Genomic DNA, 27,096 nt, shown 5'->3' on the forward strand with positions numbered 1-27,096 from the left:
TAGCGAACAGTAGGAGCACAAATTGAATGTTGCTGTTTTTATGCTAAAAAAGGTCCACGTTTTTTTCGCTCTTCTCTTACACAGGATATCTGTGAAATTGGACACCGCTATACTCCATAAGAGCAATGCTGCAAACTAAAGGTTTGCACAGATTTATACTATAGTGAAATGGAATTTAAATTACTTTTCTTGCTTCTTATTCTAGTCTTCCTAATTCACTTTTACATAAAAAAGGATTAGTTTTTTTTCCACTGGAATTTTATTGACACGTTTCGTATATAATAAACTAGTGACCCCCTTAGTTGGAGAACTCTCTCAAGAACTGTTGTATTGTAATCTTTGAAACCAGCAACTTTTAATTATGTAGAATTGATGAAAATTATGGAAAAAGCAAAATGTTTCCTTTACAAGAATAATTTGACAGTAGGTTTCATTGGGGATGTTAATTGAAATGAAAAATTACTCTTCAAATATTACTCGGTCGCTTCAACATCTTTGACCCTCATAATATGAAAATATATTACCGTACATAAATCCAAATTCATCTTTTTTAATGAGAAGGTGGTCATGTGATACATGATTTCGATACAGAGTTCTAAAAGAAAATAAATACTCATCAATGTTTCTTTCCATTACGAATTGCATGTTAATTATAACATTCATATACTTAGGCCCGCCGCAAAGTAGACCCACGCTAATCCACGAAAAGCAACCCACGCCGTGGGATGTTGTGTAAACCATTGCTATAGCAAATAGAATATTATCCATAATCAATCAGCTGACAAGTGGATGTATTATCATGTATGTATATTATCAAGTGGATTGCATGTATTATCATCATTACACAGATGTCTGGAGAAGCCCAGCAATGGTTTACAAAACATCCCACGGCGTGGGTTGCTTTTCGTGGATTAGCGTGGGTTTACTTTGGGGCGGGCCTGAAATAAATGGTGAAAACCGCACACTGATATAATCAACCCGTATCATTTAGTTGATGTGAAAGTTGTAATCTGGAATCATATTATGTCAGCGCGTGTGATAGCACCCAAATAGTCTTAGCTGATGTTATGAATGAATAAATGGAAAACTGTAGTAATTGCGTGCAATTAATTTTTCAGCTGACTAAATGATAAATCAATTTTTTTCTAATGCAATTTCAATGTTATTTTTATATCCTTTAAAAGAACGAAGGAGTGAGCCAATTTTGTTGTCCAACGAACTTGACCTGTAAAAAGGTTTGAAGAATACGTGTTCAAAATTTGAAGCTGAAAGATCAATACTTAAGCTAGGTTTACACCAAAGTTATTAACAAAATGTTAATAACTTAATCCTCATAGATTCTATTAAATTTAACGGAACTTGACAAACACATATGTTCATCATGTGTATGATAAGTTTTGTTCAATCTAATATAATCTATAATGATTAAGTTAACATTTTGTTAATGACTTTGGTATAAACGCAGCTTTACTAAAGTTACTGTCGAACATACATACAGACGGACAACGACTTTGGCTTCTAGTAAGTCAAAAGTGAGAACTTCGCTAACGCTCGTTCAGATAATATACAAATATAAATTTAAAAAATAGAAGAACATAAGTATCTAAAAAGAAGATAATAGAGAAGAAAGTTGATAGTGGATTTGAAAGTGAATACTAAGAAATATTAGATAAAATCAGGAATATGAATTAATGAAATGCGTATTGAATATTTAATAACTTGCGTTTTAATAAATATTTACAAGTTTACACTTTTCCGTTTGAAAGTAAAATATTTTTCATTTCAACCATAAAGAGAAACAATATATAATTATTGATTAATTCAACAACAATTGCAATTATATTCAAAATCAATAAACTTTAATCAACTGTTGAATCGGATTGCACAGTCTATAATTAAGTACAATTCAATAGGAAACAAAATTTGTCCATGTAGAATAAAATTTGAATTAGATCTACCAACCAAATTTGCTATAATCATTCCAAACCATTACAAATTCGTGAAATATGATAAATTTAATCACGATTGAAATCATTCAACATTATTGACACAAATAATTATAATTACATCATTTTATACTATAACAATTCATAAGATATTTATACTATTTCCAATCATACACAATTTCTAAAAACATTGCAATAACATATACATTTCATAGTCATTCATCATTCATACAAAAATAGTTATGAAGCATAATATACACAAAATGAGTTATATTTTTACCGTAGTTTACAAAATAATGTAAATCAATCAAATATAGATTCATGAGAGAGTTAATAAATTATATGAATGATGTGAGTCAGAATACGATAGGGAGATTATTAATAATATCAATTTTTGTTTTCGGTTGTGATACATGAACTTAATAAAATAAAATGTAAATAGAATAGATATACAATTTATATTTGATGAAAGATCTACACAACAGAAGTTTTATGCATTCACTTGATTATCACCGCCCAAATTATGAACCAAGTATCACTACATCAAATTCAAACAAGATAAAAATCTTTTGGAAAATCAATGTTACGAGCAAAGGACGAACCACAATGACGACTACCTATACAACACAAAGAATACAAATATAAATTTCAAAAAATTCAAATCTATCAATAATGAGCTTTCAATAAATTATCTATAAGTAGAAGTGTTAAAATCATCAGCTTAAAGCTGAGAAGGTTCAATTTAAAATAATTTGATTAAAAAATTAAGTTATCAATAAATAATAATGGAAATTAATACTGTCCTATCAACACTGTCAAAAATACTCTTGATCACAGATACTAAATAATAAATAATTATCATTGAATCAATTTCTAAAGAATAGTAAAATAGTTTTTGTTAAAATATATGAGTATTGAACAAAATAAAAATAATCTCATTTATTTTTTGTACATAAACAGAAAATTTTCGAGTTGCTTACTATTATAATCAATATAAATCCAACAAATAATATTTATAAACAATGAATTAAATAAAGTGAAAATAATAAAGCATTTTAATAGGGTTACGGTACTTGAATTGTTAAATTATTAAAGGAATTACTAGTACTTTTTTACATAAACAACTAGTTTTGAAAATGGTACGACTGCTCAAAACTAGTTGTATTTATGTGAAAAAGTATAGAAAGGGTAAAAGTAATTTCTATAATAACTGAAAGTGAAAATAATAGAAAAAATATGTTTTGTTAAAAGCTGAGTATTTCAACGAATCACAATAAATAATCTCTCAATCAATTTTTACAAATACATTACAATAGCATTAAAAATATTCAGTTGCTCACTTGTGATCAATGAAAATCTAAGAGGAATGTTAAAATCCTTATGAAGAACTCCTGTCTGTTGATGATTGTATGTTTAATAGCTTATATTGCAAGTTTACCTATTGTGATGCTTTCGGGTTTCCTGAATATGTATTGCAATGTCAGGGTAAATTCGGATTATTCAATATGAATCATTGCAACATTTAGGTAGATTAATCAATAATAAACAATGTGATGTGTTTTTCAGATTTATAGAATCAAAATTGGGAAGATTTAATATCTGTTGTGGCTTTATTTGGTATTGGAATTACAATAAGAATAATCTTTAGAAAATAAATAGTTTGCAAATATTCTAGTATCATAACAGCAAAGAAGTGACTTGAGTGAGTTGATTTTCTTCAAATGAGCCAACACGAGCTATCACTAAATAACAATGAAAGATAGACTATTCCATTCTTTGAAATAAATATATCTTACACACTATGATTTTATACAACAATGACTTTGATTTTCATTAATATCTATCTATTTTCGACTATCAAATGTAGTATTTTTCTAGATCGCCACAAGAAGTAACTTTAGGAATCGTGGCCCATTCTCCAACATTACTTGTATATTGTAATTTATTCACTACCAGTTCGACAAATTGGTCTCGAAAATTCTGAGTAGGGGAAAGCTAAATCCTCGAGTGCTATATTCATTGCGTCAAATTTACTGAGAACAAGAAATTTCCGAAATTATGAACTTAGACTTAGTAGATGGGATACGAGTAGAGTGCAGATTTCCTGACAAATAACTAAATATATGGTGTCGATTTCCAAGAAAATAAAATTTTCATAAAAAATATGCACTGAGCACAATACAGTACGTGGTCTACCGTAACTTACAAAGCAAAGAAGTTGATCGTGAAAATTCGTTATTTTAATGCTAGACATACAGTTCCGTCCATCTACTTGATTTTTTAAGAAACTTTGTCATCGATAACAAAGTTTTTCTGTTTCTGTAATAATAATCTCTCTGCAGTAATAATAATTCTAGTCATGATTAAAATATGATTTGAATCAGACGGACAGTTTACTTCAATTTTATATTCTAAAAATGTCATAAAGCCTAGTAATAATATTATTATTTACCCAGTATTAAGATTAGTTGAAATGTATACTGCTGCATTACCCAATTAGTATAATTTCTTACTATATACAATTAATTTTTATAAATTAGATATCAAGAAATTCTCTTCAAATAGGATATTTGGCAATCAATTGCTCAAAATTTCAATCACCTCGTATTGACTTTTGAAACCATTCTAATGTTCAGTTCAAACTAATTCAAAGATTGGATGTGTATTATTTCAGTGTCCCATTTCAAAATACTAATTTTATAATCCAATAACACATGAAGAAAGTTTTCTACAAAGAAATCGTTCTTTTTGTTGAATGATATTGTGAGAGAAAAGAAACACATGTAGTCAGGTTAAACATCAAACTAGGTTTGTTTAATTAAATTCGTTTTAAAGTTTCATTTCGATTAACCTTCAACAATTAATCTCAAGAACCATTATTTTTTTATGAGTTTGAACAGAATAGAATGACTTCTTTGTTTGATGAATTAATTGGTAATTTATGGAAGTATTTAGTTTGTGTATCATGGTAGCACAGGTCAGAATGTAATAATAATTCAGTCTTATTCTTGAAATAATTCATACTTCCATCATCTAATTCGGAGCTGTAATATATATTTCAACAAATAGAATGCTTAGATGTTCACATGATGCAATAGGATGTTAATAAATTGATTTTTCCAACTCTGACGTAACTAAATTTCCTTTGAATTTTTTAAAAAATATTAGCAAAAATATGCAATACAAAAAGGTATTAACAAAAGTATAAAAGAGCCTCAATAAAGGGAGAATGAGATACTTTTGGTCTGAGCTTTATGAAGAAAAATATGAACTGAATATTATCAACGGATTCTTAAGAAATGACGAGGTGACAGGTTTACAATTACATGACAATTTTCATTAAATATCTGTCCTTAAGTTCATTATTTCCAAAAAATTGCAAATTTACAGCAGATGCAAATTATTGCATTATCATTACACAACCGTACAGATCGAATTTACATAGACCAGCCAGACAAAAATATTGATGATGTTATTAATAAAATAAAGGCTCCAGTCCAATTTATTTTTCTACTAACCATACAATGGGATATTTAACATAATTCCAACCACAAAAAGGCGGTCAGAAACGTATCATAGTTATCAAGGAAAAAACAATTCAGAAATCAATTTTGATTAACTAGTACAATCAATTTAATCGACGAATGAATATATTCATCATATATTAAAAAAAAAAACTAATATAAAATTATTAAGCCTTCGCAACTAATCACAAAGGTTGTTGACAGATCTTCAGATAATTGGTATTTTTGATATGAACAATTATGAACATTGACGGTTATCAGCACTAACTTCAGTCACAGTTGATCAGAGGTCGAACGTTGACTGACGTTTGTGCAACTAGTCGTAAATCAAGCAATTCCCGGATGTAACCGCCTTTGAATGTTTTATGTGAAAACGATCACAATAGATTGAATATTTCATTCAAAAAAATGCATAAATAATTTTGCTTCCATTAGTCTGAACGATGAAGATTATAACGAAGATCTTGTTAACATCCTTTTAGTAATTATTAACGAAACCTAATAGTTGACAACAGAGACAGCCAGTTGCATAAACGTCGATCAAGATTAATCTTTGATTGCTTGTATAAGTTGATGGTTTATCGGAGATCAAACTGTGATTGACGTTGGTGTAATTGGCTAAAATAAAATCAACCAAAAAACAAAGTTAACACAAATTTTTCTATTTAACTGAGGAAGTTCTCGCAAAACCAGTTGATCATCAACAATATTATAATATTATCTACACATACCTTATAAAGTCAACTGAGGCAGTAAACACATCTGTAGTTAAAATAACGATGTTGACCCATTTTCAACCATAGGAGTACGAGCTAATTTCTTCACTTCGATTAGTCATTGTTCTACAATTGATATAATATATAAGAAAAACAATTGACGCTCATCATAAAAAAATATCTTTGATGTTTGTGGGATGGGATGGGATAGGATAGTGTTAGCGGAGGTCCAGGTAGCGCAGAGATCGTTGTCATTGGGTGGGGGAGTCGGTGGGGAAGTTGTTAACCTCAGCCTGATCCTGTATGGAGGCACCCTCGCTCGTGCGGTACGACACTCTCATACGCATCCGCAACGCCGACTAAAACCAGCACAAAAACATTACTACTTTGACATCATGACAATCCATTCTAAAATTATTGAATAAAGAAGACATATTAAGTCGGCTCTGCACGCAAAGGCAATTCATTAAGCCTGCCTCGAAGAAAATCTCGACGTATGGATAGAGAAATTGGTTAACATATGGCCAAGACGCCTTGTCCGAAAGAAAATCTTCATCTGAATGGAAAATATCCACTAAGTTCTCCATCACTAGTTGACATTTTTCTTGAGGCTTCGGTTTTACTATCACGACAACACTATGCCAAGATTTGCAGTTTTGGTAAGTGTGTATTGATGATAATTTGGACATCAAATCGATGGTAATACAGTTTAACTCCTCATATCAGACTCCTCAAGTTATGCGACCAGTGTATGCGCATGTGTATAAACAGATAAGCGTCGAGTTCATGATTTATCATGAAAACTGACTCATCAGTGCTGTGCATTGGTTCATTGTTGAACCTTAATACATTAATTACGATTAAGCAGCATTGTGTGTATTGAGTGCATGTGATGAACTATATAATTCAGTATACGGCTGTTTTTACTCGAAGAAATGTTTTTTTTATTATTTTTTTTATCGTTCCTCGGTATTTCCGACCTTTTGGCTATTCTGGTCCCGTGAAGGTCGGATATGAAAGGTTCTACTGTATAAATCTAGTACACTTGGACTGCTTACATAAATAATATAGAAATCTATTTCTCTCAAAAATTGAAAATACAGCAAAAAAAAAAAAAACTTAAAATAATACACATAGTGAGCAACCGTGTGATAGCAACGTGACGGAAACTGGAGCAACTCCGTAGGTTCCATGCTCATCACACTGGTTGCGTTGCTAACACCTCACTATGAACAATACCATTCAACTGTGTATACTGGGAAATAGCATCTCCCGCGTTGCTACACTTGGTTGCTATCTGTATGTGAGTAGCCTTTACCTAAATTTGGACTGATACTTTTAATTAGAGAGAGGAATATATACTTTCAAGCTGAAAGTGTGTTGGTTCCGAAATCGTATAACTTATAAATATGAATATGAACATGCAAAGCTATTTGTCTTCAAAGTTAGAATGAAAGATAATATATAAAATAGTAGCCTAATAGTTATTATTATCAAACGGAAATCAAAATTAAATGCTGTATATCATCCCAAAGACTTCTGCTAAAGCAAATATTGACAACAGGGTAAGCAGGTAGATGGAAATTCAATGAGTGCTACTATTAAAAAATTATTTCCATCTAGCTTTTTACCCTGTTGTCAATATTTGCAGTAGCAGAAGTCTTCGGGCTGATTTACAGCATTTAATTGGGATTTTCGTTTGATAATAATTAATTCATTAACATTTGAATAAATGCAATATTTCAGTAATTTCCATCTGTAAATAGTAATAGTTCAGGTTATGAGTACTTGAAAATAGATGTTATAGGTGGTTACTTTTCACTGGTTTTCATTTCAGGAATTTGAAGTGAAAGGGTGTGAATAATCAATCCTTCAGGTTTTCATGGAATAATTTCCATTTCATAAGATTACTATGGAAAAAATAATCTAGAATTATTGTAATCCTTGAAAACAATTCAGTTTATTCCACATATGGCTTGTGGTGGTGGAAAATCCGGAGAGGCTATACCAGATTGACATCTGGCAACACTGTTCACGACCGTTATCTATTATGGAGAAACAATACTTACATTATTGGAATTGGTGACTCTTAGTACTTGCGTGACGCAACCATTGGCAGGTATGACGGTTCCAGAGGGAGGCATCATTTGAAGTTGGAATGTCTGCAACAAGAACACAACTCTTCACATGGGAGCTTACAGAAACAAGATTCACAATATACTATTAGTCCAGGCAATGAATGCTCAAGTAAGGGTGTAGGGGAAAAGTTTGGAAGACAATTTTTGACCTCGCAGTTCTGTTTGGGGTAGTAGTAAAGAAGTAAACATATCAAAAGTCCCCACCCCTACCCCCTGTACTAAGGGGGTGGTGGGGGTGGTTCAAAAGTACAATTTTTTGGTTTCTCGCATATAACTTGAAAACCATGCTTCTTACGGACATAACTGTTACTGTAAATAGAAAATTTAAGCTTACATAATTTCCTACAACATATTTATCCCACAATTTTTCCTATATCTTCTATAATAGTTATTTTTGATTAAAAATCGATGGAAAAATCCATGCTGATTATGAGCTTTATAGAGCATTAATTTTTTCCCATTCCATCCATTTTTAAACAAAAATAATTATAGAAGATATAGAAAAAATTATGGGATAAAAATATTTTAGGAAATTATGTAAGCTTCAATTTTCTATATACAGTAACAGTTAAGTTCGTAAGATGAGTCATTTTCAAGTCATATGCGAAAAACAAAAAAATGGTAGCCTACCTTTGAACCACCACCACCACCTTAGCACAGGGGGTAGGGGTGGGGACTTTTGATATGTTTTATCTCCTTACTACCCTAAACAGAACTGCGGGGTCAAAAATTGTCTTCCAAACTTTTCCCTCTATAACCTTTGCTTGACTGGACTATATCTACTTGTTTATTTGTCATTGTTATTTGTCGCTCGCTTATTGTTAATTTAATCATAAATACAAAACTGATTTAGAGCCGATTTCTTTATTTATGCATATTACGAGTACAATAAATAAAGATATCTAATCTATTCCGTTTTGTAGAGAGAAGCAAGCATTTATATTATACTGATGATAGGCAGTGAATTGGTTTATTTGAATAAGCTCAATAATAATAATAATAATAATAATAATAATAATAATAATAATAATAATAATAATAATATTCATGTAAATGCAAGATTATGAAGAGAAATGTTTCCATAATGTTCTCAGCTGACGGTCTCAAGCCAAACCAAGAAGGTCTATGAGATTCACTTCAAACAGTCAGCATTCCTAATAGACAACATCAATGCTTCCCCATTCAACCAATGCTGACAGTTTAAGGTGAATATAATAGTAGTAATTATTGATTTAGAGATGATAGCAATATTGAGACTGACATAAAAGCAAAACTAACTGCCGCAAACAGATACTATTATACTCTGACCCAATATTCGAGGTCCAAAACCCTGTCCAGGAAAGTAGATATACAAATATATGAAACAGTTATAAAGCCAGTTGTTTTGCATGGAACAGAGACATGAGTTTAAACAAAGGAGGATGAAGATCTATTGAATGAATATTTGGGAGCGAAATGTTTTGATAAGGGTATATGTCTCAGTAAATACTAATAGTGAATGGCGAATACGATCGATTCAAGAGCTGCTTGATCTGTACCAGAAATGGCAAATTGTTGACGAGATAAGGCGTTTAAGTTGGTTGGGACACGTTGAGAGGATGTGTGAATCAAGAGTCATAAAAAAGGTCTTCAGAAACAACCAAGGAGGGAGAAGGCTGAGAGGACGTCCACAAAAGCGTTGGCTGGAGGATGTGGAGGACGATTAGAAAGCGATATTAGGAAGCTGGGTGTTAGGGGATAGAGATGTAAGGCTGCCGATGGAGACGAATGGAGTGGCTTTTTGAAGGAGACAAAGGCTCTGAATCAGCAGCAGCGCGAAGTTAGGAGTAATCAAATAAGTCCATTGTTGATCAATACAGCACTTTCATCTACAGGAATGAAATGAATGAATTTATAGTATATATTAACATAGATGTTTCACCACGTCAAAGAAGTCATCCACAACAGTGCTTCAATGCTTCAACAGATCACTAATGATTATAATTTCTTTCTGTGTTGTGAAGCTGTTTATCCAGAATAATAATTATTGTGTACATTCAGGATAATTTCTGTAATCTGCATGTTAACAGACTACCCAGAGATTACCACTAGTAATTCTATGGAAAAGAACAAATTTATTAGCCCAAAAAACAGGATGTCACAATTTGACATATAGGCCAGTCAATATAACAATAACAAAACAACACTCAGTCAATATAAATACTGTCAATAAAAAAACAATACAAAGCCACAGCATTTACAATAAAAACATGTACGGTATATTAATCCTATATCATCAGTCAGTAGGGAAAAGAGAGGTAGGTCAATCACGTGAAGGTGGTATATATACATCTATATATCAATGCAAATATAAAGCTAATTATGCGTCAGAACAGGCCTAAGCCTAGTCATTATTTGAAAGAAGAAGAATGATCTGCAAGATTATGAGAGGTTTTGGTTCAATGGAGTCCATCCGAGTAAATTCTGTCGAGTCGTGTGGGCGAGATTGCATTTTACTGCACCAAATTTCCCCCAGTGCAAAGCACGGGTTGTTACATGCTAGCTATGAATAATATCTAAAAAACTTCAAGTGAAATGCAAAATGAATAACACATATTTAGAAATATTGTTTTTTCCAAAATATTTTGACAATTAATTTCGAAAATAAGTTGCACTATAGTGAGATTCACTTGCTTGCCATTAAACTGACCTTGGGAACAGCCGCTTGGAAAACGAATTCCGTGAAGGGAGCTGATGAGTCATTGTTGGCGACTACGCTCACTTCGGTTGTACTTGGCACATCGTTCAGTCTCTCTACGTCAAACGTTATTCGCAGCGAGTTCTTGTTGTACGCCATCATTTCTAAACAAAAACATATTCAAAATGAAGAGCAAGTTAATACAATAGAATACAGTAATAATTATAAAGCGATTAATTTTATATTTATGTATGTAATAATAAAGCGATTAATTTTATATTTATCATTATAACTACACATATTACATGAAAAAACAAGTTGTAAATTGGACGATTCGTGATAAGGATAGAACACTAGTGACAATGATAGTGACCGGTACAGTGAGAATATTATTTCCATTAGTTCAAATGAGATTATATTCATACTCGCTAGGCCCTCGTGCTGAGTGGGAACAGTCCAATCAGAACTCATGAAAATTATATTTTCGCCGGTAATTTCATTGTCACTGATGTGTGGGAATCAGCTTCATAAGCGTTGAATAATAAGCATGATAAAATGTATTATTAAAAGGATTAATTTTTACTTGACGATGATGATGATAATGTGATTGAATTGATGAGTGTCACTCATAGAATTCATAAGCTCGGCAAAAAATCGATGTGTGTGTAACTAGACAACTTTCGGTTCGGTCTCATGAAGACTGGATTAGCAGCTATGAATTAATGTACTACAGTTACAAACTTAATATTTCCTGAGGCAAAGTTGATCTTAGAGAAACATTATTTCCAACAGAACTTGATCACTTACGGACTGGTTTACGAATAGTGGTGTTGATGTCGTCTATTAGATAGCTGGGCGTGCTGTTGTTGTACGTGTTGAGAAGAATGTTGTTATTGTTCTGGATCGGGACGGAGTTTGTAGTAATCATTGTTTGTGGCAACGAATTTGATGTTGGCGTTGAGTTGTCTATCCCACTATCTAACCCACCTGCGAATAAAACAGAATTGAAAGTATAATTCAATGCAACAAAGTATAATATATAAGATAATCATAATTTCATTTTTGTTAGAGTATTTTTGAACTAATTCAGTACGCAGCGATAACTGGGTGCACTTTATTAGGAGAAAATTGAAGGACCTTATTGTTTGGAATGTCCATGGTTTTCGGATGAATTAAATGGTTTTGATGAAATAGATTTAAGCAAGTCTTAAGCAACTATTCTGAATAGGTACTCATGGCTGCTGAGGGAGGTTGTTAGGCAGAAAGCGCTTAGTACTCTTACTTGTCAACGATATTACAATTTGAATCCAAATTTCGAAATAACATATCAATTGACTTTCCCGATCCCCGTAAAAAGAATGAGATGTCTTACGCAGTTGTTTATACCAACCACAACAGGTGTGCATCTGTACTTTGACTTTACAAGGGCTGATCTCAATTCGGAGAAGACGTGTGTAGCATATAACTCAGGATTGGAAACATTGAAACATTTCTTTATTGAATGTAGGATGTATCAAAATTTAAGATCCCAGTATCTGATGAAGCATATATAGAAGATTGATAATCCTTCAGATTAGGCGCACTTGTACTGAATCAAGGCTATCAAAGGAAGATCCAAATAAAGTAGTTTTTGTTATCGGCTTGAACTAATCATCATTGTTATTATGTCAAAATTTGTTGGTGGAGTGCGACAATATTTAATGTTTTATTCATTACTATTTTTGATCAGAGAATGAAAATTGAAGGATTTTGTCATTGTATTAAAAAAATATTTTAGATGAGATCATTCCTTTCAGAGATTGCTTGTTAAAATTGAATAAACACTTTTCTAGCCATTCATGAATTTACTGGTCATTTTTATTACTCGTTTTTATAGTTTCTCACATTTCGTCAATTAATGTTGGTCATAATTTATACTTTAAAATTTTCACATATTATTAATGTAGCTATAGAATTTTTAATCTAATATCACATTGTTGGATAGTTTTAGTATTGCTATATTTCTAAATTTATATCGAATTCTATTTCAAGTGCTTGTTATTTTTAATAATGCTACCTACATAACTCAATGACAGCCAAACTGTTTTTGTAATTTTGAATAATGTTATTAAATGTTAGCAGGGTTTTGTAATAATGTTCGTGTTTCAATGAAACGTTATGTTGATCAATAATTTAGTATGTATTTGATTAGGCATAATCAAAGTTGCAAGATAGCAACTCCTATTTGTATGAGTACTTACTCAAGAACAAATATTAAAACTATTTCAGTTTAAGAGATAAAGTCTTATGGAGGTTTATATAGTATGAGGTTGAAAGTCCATTTCTGGTAGAAATATTTGAACGATATTTAATCAAACTCTGATTCATGATTGCTTACAGTCAAAGGGAGTTCAACCAACAAATTAGGAGAAAGTATTGTAAATATCCAAGTTATTGCCTACAAGTCGTAATTCAGTAAAAAAATTGCATACAAGTAAAGAAATAAAAAAAATTGTTAGGTAGAATAAGAGTTCGAGTAGAATTATTTTTGCCATGCCAATATAATAAATTGATCAATTTTAAAACTGGAACAGAGGCATGTAGAACTTGAAATGATTACTGTATACAATTGTAAAGTACATACCCAACAAATCGAGTAGATCTTGATTATTGGCTGATGGTGGCTTAATTGCATCTAATGGTCTAACTACGTCTGCGTCTCCTCCATCGCCTCCAAGTAGTACTAACAGAGCATTCTGTAATAAAATGATAACAACAAATTAGAATTCACCCAGAGTTTGAAATTATTCAATTTTAATAGTTTACAAATATAGTTATAATGTAAAGCAACTGTTCTTGTTATTATGTGAAATTAATGCTCCTATTTCAAGTTAACCGTTTCAAGTAGCCACATCATTTAATAATTGTCTCATATAGTCTAATATCTCACCACTTCAAACTCTGTAAAATGTTTCAGAGATTAATGTACTTGAAGTTTCAATTGCCATACTCTAGCTCTAGAATCTGAAATCATAGTTTGTAATGAAATAACATTTTTAGAAAGAACAATTCATATTGTGCAACCTCTCCATCACATTATTTATGTTCATAACACAAATTGTTTCAAACCGCAAAACAATATTTTTGTTTCTACTTTCAATTGTTTCTGATTCTGAATTTTACAGTAAATGAGTAAAGACGAATGTTAAAATAATTAATCCATGAAGCTTTCAGAAACGTCATGGATTCCCTTCACTAAACTAAATTTCAAATAAATGCTATTAAATCATCTGACAAAGTCAGATGTATTGGCAACACAGGTAATAGCTATGGGAAATTTGTTTAAAAGCAATAGCACGAACCGGAAACAAAGAGTTCCTGGGTTCCAGTCGCAGGTCAGATCTCCTCGTACTACAGCTCATTCTTCTCAGCTCGTCAAGGCGGTTCTAAATCATGTATCATAACTGAAATTTGATGAACCATTTTTTATCATTTCGGGTTACCGAGATACACAGTTTTGAATATAGAAATTGGCCATTTTTATGTGTATTTAAATAGGGACTAAAATACACTAAAAGAGGACTTTTCTATTTTTTCATCAAATTTCAGTTAAGATACATGATTTTGAACCGCCTTGACGAGCTGAGAAGAATGAGCTGTAGTACGAGGAGATCTGATTATTGTCAAAAGTTATAAGTGTTTAAAGTTTTGATCCTTGACGTATCCTTATGACGTCTCCCAACAATAGGAAATACTAAAATTAAATGTTTCTAACGGGCGATTCTCATAGAAAATAACCCTCGTAAGATGATTTCAGTCAAAATATGTATTTTTTTTGTTAGGAAGGCCTTGAAAAGGTATTATAATGAAAAATTTGTATTTTGGCTGTAGGACATGATTTTCTATTTTTGGGTGTATTCCCCCTCCCCCACTACTAAATTCGAAAATTCCTAAGGAATTCTGTTCATAATGAATTGTTCTTTTACGTGATGTGTGGTTTTTTAACTATGTCTGTAGTTTTCTGCTCGTAAGCAGGTTCTTCTATATGGCAGCAGCCCTCCACTCTCTTCTATTCTCTGTTTTAACTATACTAGGAAAATATCCAAGTTGTATAGGGTAGAAGTGGTAGGTTTGCATAATTTTGAAACCCCCTTAAAAATACCCCTTTTTTGAAAATTCGTAGCTCCGGAACCAAAAATGGTAGAATCCTGAGCGACCACTCAATTTATTGGAAATTTTATTCTATTTAATTTTGTCGAGAATGATTTTTCTTGAGAAACTCAAGGTTTACGAGATAAAATGGGAGAATTGAAAAAAGTCCGAAATTTTGGGGATTTTTGGGGTGAAGCTGCCCTCTGTCGTGTCAGCAAGATTCGAATTCAGCGCCCCAAAATACATATAGAACCGTCGAGAAAAATTCTTTCGGGGCTGTTTCCTGAAAAACGACCATTTGACTGGACTATACAGTTATAGTTGGGCTTTCGAACCAAAGGGAAGAAATTTTACAACTCATGAGTTATATTCAGAGGAGTTGGCTCAAGTGGTCACCCTTCCAACGGGTGTACCAGGCGTATGATTCTTAATAAGTGTCATAATACGTAATTTACAATTGTATATTTATTTCTTTGCTATAAGGAATAATTCAAGTTTTGAGTTGTATTATTTATTTCTAATCTTTCTTATGATTGATTTGAAATCTAGGGTTTATGCTTCTCATATAAAATTTCTATATTGTTTTTGTCAAATGGAAAATAAATTGATTTGATTTAATTCCATTCTACAGCAGCTTGAAATCAGTGTCCACTCACCGAGTCCGGTCCCTCGAGACCCCCTCCTCCGCCTCCCAGGCCACCCCCTCCACCCACACCTCCCACGAGGCCTCCCCCTCCGCCACCAAGCATGTCCTCAGGCGACGAGTCGCCGGCAGCCAGCCCCGGTGTGACGTCACCGTTCGTGTCAGCCGCCGGGTCACGTGACCGGGCCGCCGCACTCTCCATGGGAGGCATGCGCTCTAACAGCGCGCCCCGCAGATGCCCATACTTGCCAAACAGCTGCGTGAATTCCACGCCGCGCTGCTGCAGCTCCATGTGCACGTGACTGCCGAACATCTCTACTAGCTCGCGGATTTTGCTGCAATCAACATAACCTACTATAGTCAATTCATCATAGAAAGGAGAGACAACATAAAATTCGCAATTATGAGAGTAAGTGATGTCTCAGATCCGCATTTCATTGTTCTACTCGTAAATACCAGTTCACAATGTTACATTTAAACTGAATCAGGTAATTGATTCTTTATCACATGACAAATGTATTTCCAGGTTTTGCAATTGCTTACTAACACTACACTTTTATTAGATCAAATGAAAAAATTAACTTATTCAGAACATAGAATAAATATGTAGAATACTCTTCTTGGAAACAAAGAGTAGAACTTATTTGTTACATACAGAAAAAAAGGAATACATATCTAGTTCTGAGTAAATAAATGAAGACTTGACTTTTCTAAACAAGATACACAAACACACACAGGTAATGTGATATTCAGTTCTTCACTTGCTTCACTCTTGCACGCGCATGTTTGTTTACATCGTCTCTCGGCTCCCAGAACCGGAACCGAGTGTAGTTTATGAGGATGAAAACGTCAACTTGTTCACTTTGCTGAAGTGGTGTTTTGCAACGAATTCAGCCTGGTCTACCAGTGCAGTGCACCAATGTTCCTTATAAAAGTGTTGACAAATTGACAGCAGGATTTATCGGAAAACACCCATTATACCATACTGATTGACAATGACATAGTGAAATTCCGTTAAGCAAGCACCTGAATAACATTGGTGATCCGTGTTATGTCATTAGACAAAGCAGATAGCTCTATCCTTTCCTACCTCCGTGCTGTTGCCAATTTTTTTTAGCTATGAAGAATTTATAAACTACCAAAATATCTCATCTCAATCATTAAAATGCATCATTAAGTATATCATGAGAAAATATATTATCTTGACGGATAAATATATTTAATTAATACCAGATATATATCAGATATGCCAGAATCAGCTATCTACTATAGAAGGCAGTGGTGACGCATAGAAGGTAGTGGTAGCGCAGATAATCGGCAACCATGTATTCCTATCATTTCCACTGAATGTATAACGTAGATCTCACTATAGAGGAACAATCAACAGCTTGATATGCCTGATTTAAAATGTGGTGGATAAGAACGGTTCAACAGAACTGCAATATATCATGTAAAATGTAATTGGAAACTGGAAGTACGTTTTGTTCAAAAAACGTTGTCTTACAAGCTAATGATACAAACATCATAAAGATAGGCTGCCCTAAACGTTTATTATGAGCTACACTTAATAGCAATTATAAGGAGGTGAGGAATGAGGGATCTGATGGCTTTATTCTTTATTTATTTTTACAAATGACACTAATGTAAATGAAATTGAAAGAGAAATAATTAGGCAAAACTGATTTTCCCTCGAATTCAGGTAATATGACACAGGTAAACTGAGAGGCATTGTAGTTCATTGTGCAGACATGTGGCATTGCAAATTAAGTTATATCATGGAGAAAAGATAGCTTGTACGGTACTATGGTTATGATTATATTTAAACAATTGATATAAATATTTGGTGAACTAATACAGCTATTGAAAGTTGATAAAGCCCCTCATAATTTTATTTGATCTTCGAAGTTTTTGCTTCATCAATACTTCATAGATTAACAAAGACGATAAATGATGACTCATTATTATAATTATTTTAACATTTGAATTTATAAAAAGATCACATACAATATTACAGTCTCACGATGGATATGAGTTCATTGATAAAAGTCTTGGATTATTACCTTGTTTCGGTTTGGAAACGAGTGCTGAGTTTAGTCAACGATGTTAGCGCATACTGCTTGGTAACAACTGTATTCTGGGTCGACCAGAGAAGCCTATGGTACACTTCTATCACATCTGATTCATTAACCTGCAATCGAGAAATACAATTAATAAATGTCGCCATGAAACTCGACAAACAAGAGTACAATTCAATTATTCATGATGAACTCAGTTTCCAGTAGCCTTCAATAACTTATTAATTTACATAAGAAAAAATTAAGACTTTTCACATTTATACTTGTATTCTTTGCTTTCCCACATTCATCAATCATCAAGATAAATTAATGAATCAGTGACAACTTGGTCTTCTTATTCTCATACAGTGATTGGAAGTTTTATACTCTTGAATGATCGATTACTATAACCGTCAACCCAATATTACAAATCCAAGAGACCAATAATATATCATTATTTTTTATATACTTAATTCTATTTACAGTACTATATTTATTCATTCATTCTCTGACAATAAATACAATGCGAGCGAATAGGGCAGACAATAGCCAAAACTACTTCAAATCCTCATTCAAGATAAACATGAAATGAAAATGAACTTTAAAGAGTTATAAATATGGAATTTAATATGTTTTATTGACTATTTTCATTTCATTTTATATAAGAACAGTAAAAGTTTATTACAGTTAGTGTCAGTATTGCTCAACATTGTATATTATTGAGAATAAACGTCAATTATTCAATAGGATGAATACAGCAAGTTAACAAAGCGGTAATCAGAAAGAACTGTGTTCGATTTCCATCCTCAACAAATATTTTGTATTATGGCATTCATCGATTATACACAAGCTACAAATTATGTCCTCGGTATCAACAACATTTTATTATTTTATTGATCAATTAATTCAATTATTACGTACGTTTTCATGATAATGATAGATAGCAATAGAAGTACAATAGTATTTTTGTTGAATCGATTAACACCAATTCAATTGAAATAGAATGCATTCAAAATTACTTGTGACAGCACCTTGTGGCTTCTCTATTTTCTTATTTTCAACTTAATGATCCACTTGTCATTAATATTTTATTTATCTAATATATTCGTTGTATTATAATATAATAATTATATTATTACAGTATTTTATTTATTTGGCATATGGCGCTACGACACAAATCTTTATATCTTTTCTTTTTCATATGCTTTAATCTGCAAGAAACAATTTTTTTCTTCGTCTTCTATTATTATTTTCTTCTTCTTCTTCTTCTTCCTGCCTTGTTACTTTGTTTATTGATTGATTTCTCAGTGGTGGCTTCCTCCCTATTTTTCATTTGGAATTTGTGAATCATTATGAGATATTGTAATAAGGGAGATTGCTCGGATATGACAAGTTTCAAAAATATTTATGACTGTGTGAGTGTGTGTGCATGTGTCCATCTTTTTCATAATGTATCATTATTTCGACTCCTATTCACGGACAAGGGCTTTAAGGAAGCTTTTTTGTCAATAGTAATTTTGTTGCATTGGTTCCCATATAAACATGTGCATTATTTCTCCATCATACCAATATTTCAATATGAGCTGTATACTTTTCAATTATTGATGTATTGATATCAGAATCATCCTATCAGATATAACTTACAATATAAGTATACTATTCCTCACAGGTAATTTGAATAATAATTTGTTATTACAATATAGTGTATAGCCGTGTCCACACTGAACAAATTTTCGACAAACAATGTTTGCCCGTGGCCAGTGTGGACGCGTCACCAAACAAAATATTTGTAAGTGAGAAGAACAGGTTTTATGTTTTACAGCTGTTAACACTGAAAATGTTTGGAAAAAGTAAGAGTAATTTTTTGTTTGGAAAACAATGATTGTCCAAACTTTTTAAAATGTTTGTCCCTGAGCTCCTCAACAAACATGTTTGCCGAACATTTGTTCAGTGTGGACACGGCTATACACTATATTGTAATAACAAATTGATATTCAAATTACCTGTGAGGAATAGTATACTTATATTGTAAGTTATATCTGATAGGATGATTCGTTGATGTAGTGTATTTTGTTCTTTTTACTGATGTAAACAATAAAGCTTGATTTGATTTGAATTAATTCAGTTGGACTATTCGAAATTTATGTCTAATTTAACGATTTTCAGGCTGAAAAACAAATCGAGAATTGTATTTTTCTATTCTTGGAAAAAATTAAAATTGATTCAAGATTATGAGTTGACCTTGATAGGCGAGTCGGGTGAATAGAGCAGCAGATCGCCATACTCGCCGATGCACCATGTGGCGACCTGCGTGAGTGGCTGCCTGTCGGCATGGTCCTGCTCCAGTGCCGTCCACAGCTGCTGCACCATGTACGCCTGCTGCGACGGCGTCTCCGAGATCAGCTGGATTGTACTCGATACCACGTCATCGCGAACATAGTTACCCGCCTGCAAAAGCAACACCACATCACGGTTCAGGTGATTGTATTTGTTGTAATGTAATTAGAATAGAATAGAATGTTTTATTAATGCTAATGTAATGTAAATGTATTTTAAGTTGACTTTCAAAAACACTGATCGCTGGACTCTAGGAAATGGATAACTTTTGAAATTAGTTTGATAATTTATTCTGGAAGCTTTGCAGAAAGTAAAAACATTTACAACAGAATTGATAGGAAATGATTCCCAGTTTTCACCCATTGAACCCGTATTTTATTCACCTATTTAATCATTCAGAATTACACAACTTTCAGAAGAGTACCACAGGCTTACGCCCAAAACAGTTCCAATTCTAATTTATACAACAGTTTCAAATGTAGCTAGGTTATGTGTCACTTATGGTGCTTCGTTTCAGATATTAGGAAAAGTAGAAAGCTGGCTACAATGTTTCTTGGTGCTTATGAATGTTTAGGTGTTTGCAACAAAAGCTTGTTATTTAATTAGGATGAACGCACCTTGAAAAATGTGACTTATTGTCATATCTATGTGGGATTCGGTCATATCTATCCGGGGTCTAGGAGAATTTGAGTATTCTATTGACCAAAACGAATTTCTGGCTTTGAAGATTTCAAAATAATTCAATATTTTCAACGTTTGTAATGAATAGTGGAAAAAAGTGTGGAATCTCATTTTTATTTTCATCTCATCGATTTCAAATTATATCACTAAAGAAATGTTTTGGATGAAACTTCTGTCGTAGTACTGTAATGTGTGAAAGTGAAACAAACCCTTATTTTTACTTGTATTTAAATTCAGGAGTGAAATAGCTCAAGGTTATCCTTCTTTCCTCTCCTAATCATTTATTCATTTTTTATTATTATTTGTAAAACAAGAACTGATATTTAAAATTATTTTTTGAGGGGAATAACAAGCGAACCAGCCCTTCAACTTTGTATCCCAAATTTAGACCAATAACAGTACGGAGTAACGTCAAGTCAGTTTCACCTTTCATTGTGTACCATCTTACTTGACATGCTATCAATACTTATTGTGAGGAAAGGGATAACATTGTATTTGAACAACATTGGACAAATAGTCATTGTATGAAAATTGAAGATCAACTGACCGCTATCAAAACTCTAAGCAAGGTGTCGAGATGCCAGCGCTTGTTGGGCGAGTAGCGCTCGGCGGAAAGCATGATGTTGGACGAGCACTGCGCCTTGAACTCGGGGTCGGCCTTCTCCAGGAACACCAGCAGCTCCTTCATCATGGTGCGCACATTGTTGGCGTTCACCAGTGCCAGGCTCAGCTCCAGAGCGCGCCGCCTTATCGACACGTCCGGGTCCTTTAATACAATAGAAATATTTTTATTAGCCGATAAATACTTGAATAGTACAGTGGGCCCAGTCATATATGGATTAGAACATATGATTAGTGGGCCAAGAACATATGGATTATCTACAACCAGGTTAAAATGTAAACATTACAACATCACAATCACAATCAATGCCATAAAAGTGAATTCGTATGGCTTTTGTTGGTTGGAAGTCCCTTGCGGGAAGGTCCCACCTCGCCTCAATATACAGATTGAGTCACATGTATGGGAACCCTTCAATAAGTTGGAGACTGTTGTAGATATAATACTTTCAGGATAAGTTATTGGTCGAATACTCTATCTTTTAACGTAGAACTGAGTTACAACCCCTCATTTCTATAGAAACTAACCATTTTGGATACTAGTATCATAGAACATTTTTATTGATGCCATCTTTCTTGTTTTAAAAAGGCCTTTAAAATGATGTACCACACAATGGGTGTTAACATTTAAAATATTCGAGTTACAACCCCCCTTATGAGGGGTTGAAATTCAGTTGTACGTCAAAAGGTAGAGTATTCGGCCAGTAACTATCAAATCAAATTAAAAATGTTATTAGCAATACAAACGATTGAGGGTACTGCCAAACCCGAAGGTTTTTCGACGGGTGCCCAGTTACAAAAAAACGAATTACAAAAGATAAATGAACTTAGATGGATAGATATTACATTTCAAAGATTTTAAGTATAAGATGAAAAAAACAAATAAAAATTGCAAAAAGAAAATAAGAATATACATCAGATTTTGATAGAGAATTCATAAAAAAAATTAATGAATATTTATTAGAAAGGAATGAAACAAAAAGGAAAAGGGAAAAATCCCTGAAAGTTACAGTATTATATCCAGACCAATTGTATTATATCCAATTTATTGAAGGGTTCCCATACATATGACTGACTGTATAATTAAATCTGTCAATAGGCCTTAGAGCTTGTTCACATGACAGCGACTTACGCTCGGTTGTCGCGCGGTTGGCAAGTCGCTCGATTTGCCAGTCTCGTACACATGACAGCGATTCATGAGCAAGTCTGAGATTACAACCGCCGCGATTCGCCGGCGACTACTAAAACCGAGCGATGCATATGTACGGCACCATGTGTTTCCCTATACCTGGCAACCGCTCGGTTGGTCAATCGCGCGACAACCGAGCGTTAATCGCTGTCATGTGAACAGGCTCTTACATTAATACTTCAGCCGGGACCGACAATTAACGAGCCCATCCAATAACACGGGAGTGACCTTGTTAAAAATCTTTATGTAATGAGAGGGTTTGAACCCGGGATCCCTAGGCTGCTACGCAAGTACTCTCACCGCTAGACCACGGATCCCTCCAATCAATGCCATAACAGAGGTCTTTTCGCAATGGATTTTCAAAACTATTCTACGAGTAACTATAATGTGAACTAACTATAATAACTACACTAACTATAATGTGAACATTATGCAACGATTTGATTATAAAACTATTGTAGGAAACTACTATGACATACCTTGAGGCACTCGAGGATGGTGGTGCGGTGACGCTGCACGGCACTCGTGTCCACGTAGACTGTCTTGAGCAGCGTGTTCAGCGCCACATAGCGGATGTTCTTGTCGTTGTTCAACAGGAACCGGCCCAGGATGTTGATGGCTAGTACCTGCCAAACCAACGCAACGCAACATTCATTATTTCAATCATGGACAGAATACAAGCAACTTGTTCCATACAATTTTATCCGTGCAAATTCAACAGACAAGTCATGCATATTATAATCGACCATAACTTTTAAATATGAGTAAGATGTTTCAACTATGTAGAATTCATTGGAATGAATTGTAAGAAATTAAATAGGCCTAGCCCACCCAATTGAGATATATCATAAGAACTATACTATAGTGAGATTTACTTGATGTCAGTGGAAATGATAGGACAACAGATTTGCCACCGTTCTCTGTTACCACCACCTATATTAGATTCAAGTTATTCCGGTACATCTGATGTAATATCAATTGCTAATTATTAACAATGATCAACTCTATCTGAAATGCACTTTATTTGCCGAGAATATAAACCTATTTTCTCATAAATTAATAATGAATTTTCATGATTTAAATAGAATATTTTGGTAGTTCATTATGTTTCTTCATAATCAATAAACGATTGGCAACAGTGCGTAGGTGGAAAAGGATGGAGCTGTCTACTTTATCTTATGGCAGACAAGTATGGTAAACCAATGTTAATCAGGTGCTGACATTATAATGTGAATTTCACTACAGAAGATAGGCTAAACTGGAGATTACTGCATTCAATTGAACTTGTTCAGATTTAAAATGTCCCAAAAAAAACTAAAAACAAATCGGTACTTGCTCTAGGTACAAAAGGAAAATTGGAATGAATTATTGCTTCATGGTGCATCAGTTCAATATTTGAGGAAGCTCTAGTGATTCAATTGATCAGTTGATTCTTGAAATTCAAGCAAGTTCACGGGACCTGAATGAGAACATCCTTACTCTCTTTAATTAAGTAGATTCATTTGTTAAAACTTGAGTTATAAGGTCTAAGGGTCTTACCTACATAATGAATATTACATGATGAATATTTAAAAAAGTAGAAAAATAAGGTACAAGTTACTAGTAATGAAATAAATATCAATCAACTAAACATACCTATACAAATAAACTAATTTATTCATCATACAGATACGTATAATATCTATTTACCTATAAGAATAAGACTGTTGACTGAATGTTCATGAAGTGTAAGAATACATAACCATTGTTTACACTAGACGCTGACTAGTGTTGTGAATAGGTGAAACTTACCCTTAGTCCACTTTCCGACTTGATGTCCATTATTGATAAGACAGTCTCGTAGAGGATGGTGTTTCCCACATTTTTGCTAGTCTCAGTGTTGGTGGCCACTTGGGCCAGAATGTCATTCATGGCTTCTGAAGCTTCCGCATCGTTCTTGCCCAGTATCCTTAGTAACCTCAGTATTTTCACCTGTGTCAATCAATCAATTCAGTGGAAAATCATTATGAAAAAGCTTTGTGTTAATGTGATAAGCTATTTACCTACTAAAATTACTCAATTAAGTTTGTTTCATGTTTTTACAAAAGTTTTAATATCAATCTATCCAAATTTAAAATTGTTTGTTTTATTCTAATTTATAATTTCAGATTGATGATTTGGTGTAGAAATTGAAATGGACATAACCTATGTATAATATTTGGACAATTTGAAACTAAATTAGGAAATTGAAGAAGTTTTGGGCAATAGCCTGTTTTTTTCCGATCGTTTTATTGATTTTGCTAACCTAATAAATAAATATACTATGTTATCAAAAGTAACTATATGTCAATATTCATTATGACCAAACAAAACATGACAAAAAAACTTAAACAGTCAGATCTGTAAACTCTTGAAATGAGTGAAAGTTTAGACTGGAAAGTATAAAAATGTAAAATTGTAGGAGTAATTCATAAACTATGTGAGTGAAAATAGGAACGGCTGTAAGAGCTAGTAAATATTGAAATTAGATAAACCGATGGATTTCTTGCCCTTGGAAGGTAGTGAAAAGTACGAAAGTTATTTATGCATAAAATGAAAGTCTACCTTCAATCTGTAATGTGTTTTTTATAGTTTATAAGAGTCAACGAATACAAAAATCAGTTTTTTGATTACTTACTTGTAAAAATGGATCACTGACACCAGAAACGTCGTGCTCCGGAGAATAACCAGCTAATATGAGATTCTTTAAAATTCTTACTAAATTTGGTACAATCTGGAAAAGAAGACAATATTAATTGAAATTTATTCGAAATAGTTATTGTTTTACAGGTGAGTTTTATAGAGTGATGAATCTGCCTCATTGTTATAGGATAAACATGAGTTTATTGTTAAATTAAGTCACTGAGAATAATACTTATAAACATTAACTTGTTGATAGTTTGCTGAGATTTAATAATAATAATTCATTATATGAATTCATGAGTAGCCTACTTATAATTCAATAAATATGTTTTATTTTAAAGCATGGTAAGAATGGAATTTTATAATATAGTTTCCTCTATCGTCAAGATAAACTTATATTTATTTATTTATTTATTTATGGAGACAACAGGTCACCCCTAATGTGTCTCCTTCACACATATATATTCATGTGTTGAAGTATCTTTCAAGAAAATTACCTACAAATATCAAAGTTTTTAATATACACTCCAAGACTCTGAGTTTTCTGAACTTACGCTAGAGTAGTTCTCTGATACATTATACTTGTAAGTCTATAGAACACATTTCTAGTTTCGATTAGTAACCTTTTGATTAATACCATTATTACACAAAATATAACAAATTAATTAACTAGTTTTCATACATTAATCTTATTGCAAATGATCAATATTACGATAAGCTAAATAGGTGAGATGAAGACAATAAAAACATTCAATGGATGATTGGCAGAGGATGAAAAGATAATATTAATTGTATGGCAGAACGTGAATCATGACAATCAATCGGATGAAGCTTCGTTCGAATTTTGGACTGATGAGAGCTGTCCGCTGATTAACAGCGATTAATGCTGGTTAATGTTGCCTTTCAATGATAACTTGTCAATAGATTTGATCGTGATCATATTGAATAATATTGTTGTTCCACATTAACGGACAACACTATCGTTCGAAAGTGAATTAACAACTGATTTTGACTAATAACAACAATTACCCAAGTTATTGTAACACTATTAAATTCTCTACGTGGAGTGTTGATGGTATAAATTAATATTGAAAACTGAACTTGAAGAACTAATACTTGTGCTCAAACTCTGTGTTGAATAATAGTTTCAAAGTGCTTGTCAATGCACATTACTAGTAACAGTGCTTGCAGTATTAGTAATTGCATACTAGTACAGTATGGTTTTAAAATGTGTACTTAAAGTTATTAGTTTTCAAGTATAAAATAACTTATTAAAACACTCGTGTAGTGCCAGTTTCAAGCCATATTGAATGTTCTAAAAATTCTAAAACTAATCTATCTGTTTGTGATTATGTGAATAGTGCTCTTACATTATTAGGTGCAATCTAAATCCTAAATTTTATCATATTTTCAAGTAAAAATGTTTCCATATCAATAAGTGGAATGATAACATTAATTTCTTGAATGCTGATCCTAAATAAATAGACTGTACCGTATCGGTTTAATCTTGAGTAATATTACTGTGATCCATAGTATAATTGAATCAAGTGAAGCTACCAATATCATATCTCAGAAGTGATCAAATATTTGTGATTTCATCAATTTTCTTTAGGAAAATAAATTTAGAACCTATAAACAATTTTCTTCAACAACTATTCAATAAGTTTACGTGAATCTAGCTCGCTTAACAACTCTAAACTTCTGTAAAGAACACTCAATAGAATATGCGTATTTCTACTTTGGTGAACTAGTGATTGGGCGAACGTTGCATTGTGGGATGG

At 32.8% G+C, this 27,096-nt stretch overlaps 1 protein-coding gene across 8 annotated transcripts in view; it reads right to left on the reverse strand.

Moving 5' to 3' along the window:
• Positions 1 to 3,488: 3,488 nt before the first annotated feature.
• LOC111047261 (AP-1 complex subunit gamma-1) overlaps positions 3,489 to 27,096 on the reverse strand; it is a 51,727-nt gene continuing 28,119 nt past the window's right edge. For all 8 annotated transcript variants that reach the window (XM_039436524.1, XM_022332981.2, XM_039436526.1 and 5 more), the window contains 12 exons: positions 25,311 to 25,406; positions 24,446 to 24,625; positions 23,134 to 23,280; positions 21,395 to 21,613; positions 20,071 to 20,277; positions 17,836 to 17,963; positions 15,789 to 16,110; positions 13,625 to 13,736; positions 11,809 to 11,988; positions 11,014 to 11,165; positions 8,256 to 8,348; positions 3,489 to 6,545 (listed from right to left, as the gene is read on the reverse strand). In XM_039436524.1, the coding sequence (XP_039292458.1) occupies positions 6,438 to 6,545; positions 8,256 to 8,348; positions 11,014 to 11,165; positions 11,809 to 11,988; positions 13,625 to 13,736; positions 15,789 to 16,110; positions 17,836 to 17,963; positions 20,071 to 20,277; positions 21,395 to 21,613; positions 23,134 to 23,280; positions 24,446 to 24,625; positions 25,311 to 25,406 (1,944 nt within the window). In that variant the 3' untranslated portion in view covers positions 3,489 to 6,437. The remainder of the gene's footprint in view (positions 6,546 to 8,255; positions 8,349 to 11,013; positions 11,166 to 11,808; positions 11,989 to 13,624; positions 13,737 to 15,788; positions 16,111 to 17,835; positions 17,964 to 20,070; positions 20,278 to 21,394; positions 21,614 to 23,133; positions 23,281 to 24,445; positions 24,626 to 25,310; positions 25,407 to 27,096) is intronic.

This window comes from Nilaparvata lugens, chromosome 10 (assembly GCF_014356525.2).
Source record: "Nilaparvata lugens isolate BPH chromosome 10, ASM1435652v1, whole genome shotgun sequence".
Taxonomy (NCBI): domain Eukaryota; kingdom Metazoa; phylum Arthropoda; class Insecta; order Hemiptera; family Delphacidae; genus Nilaparvata; species Nilaparvata lugens.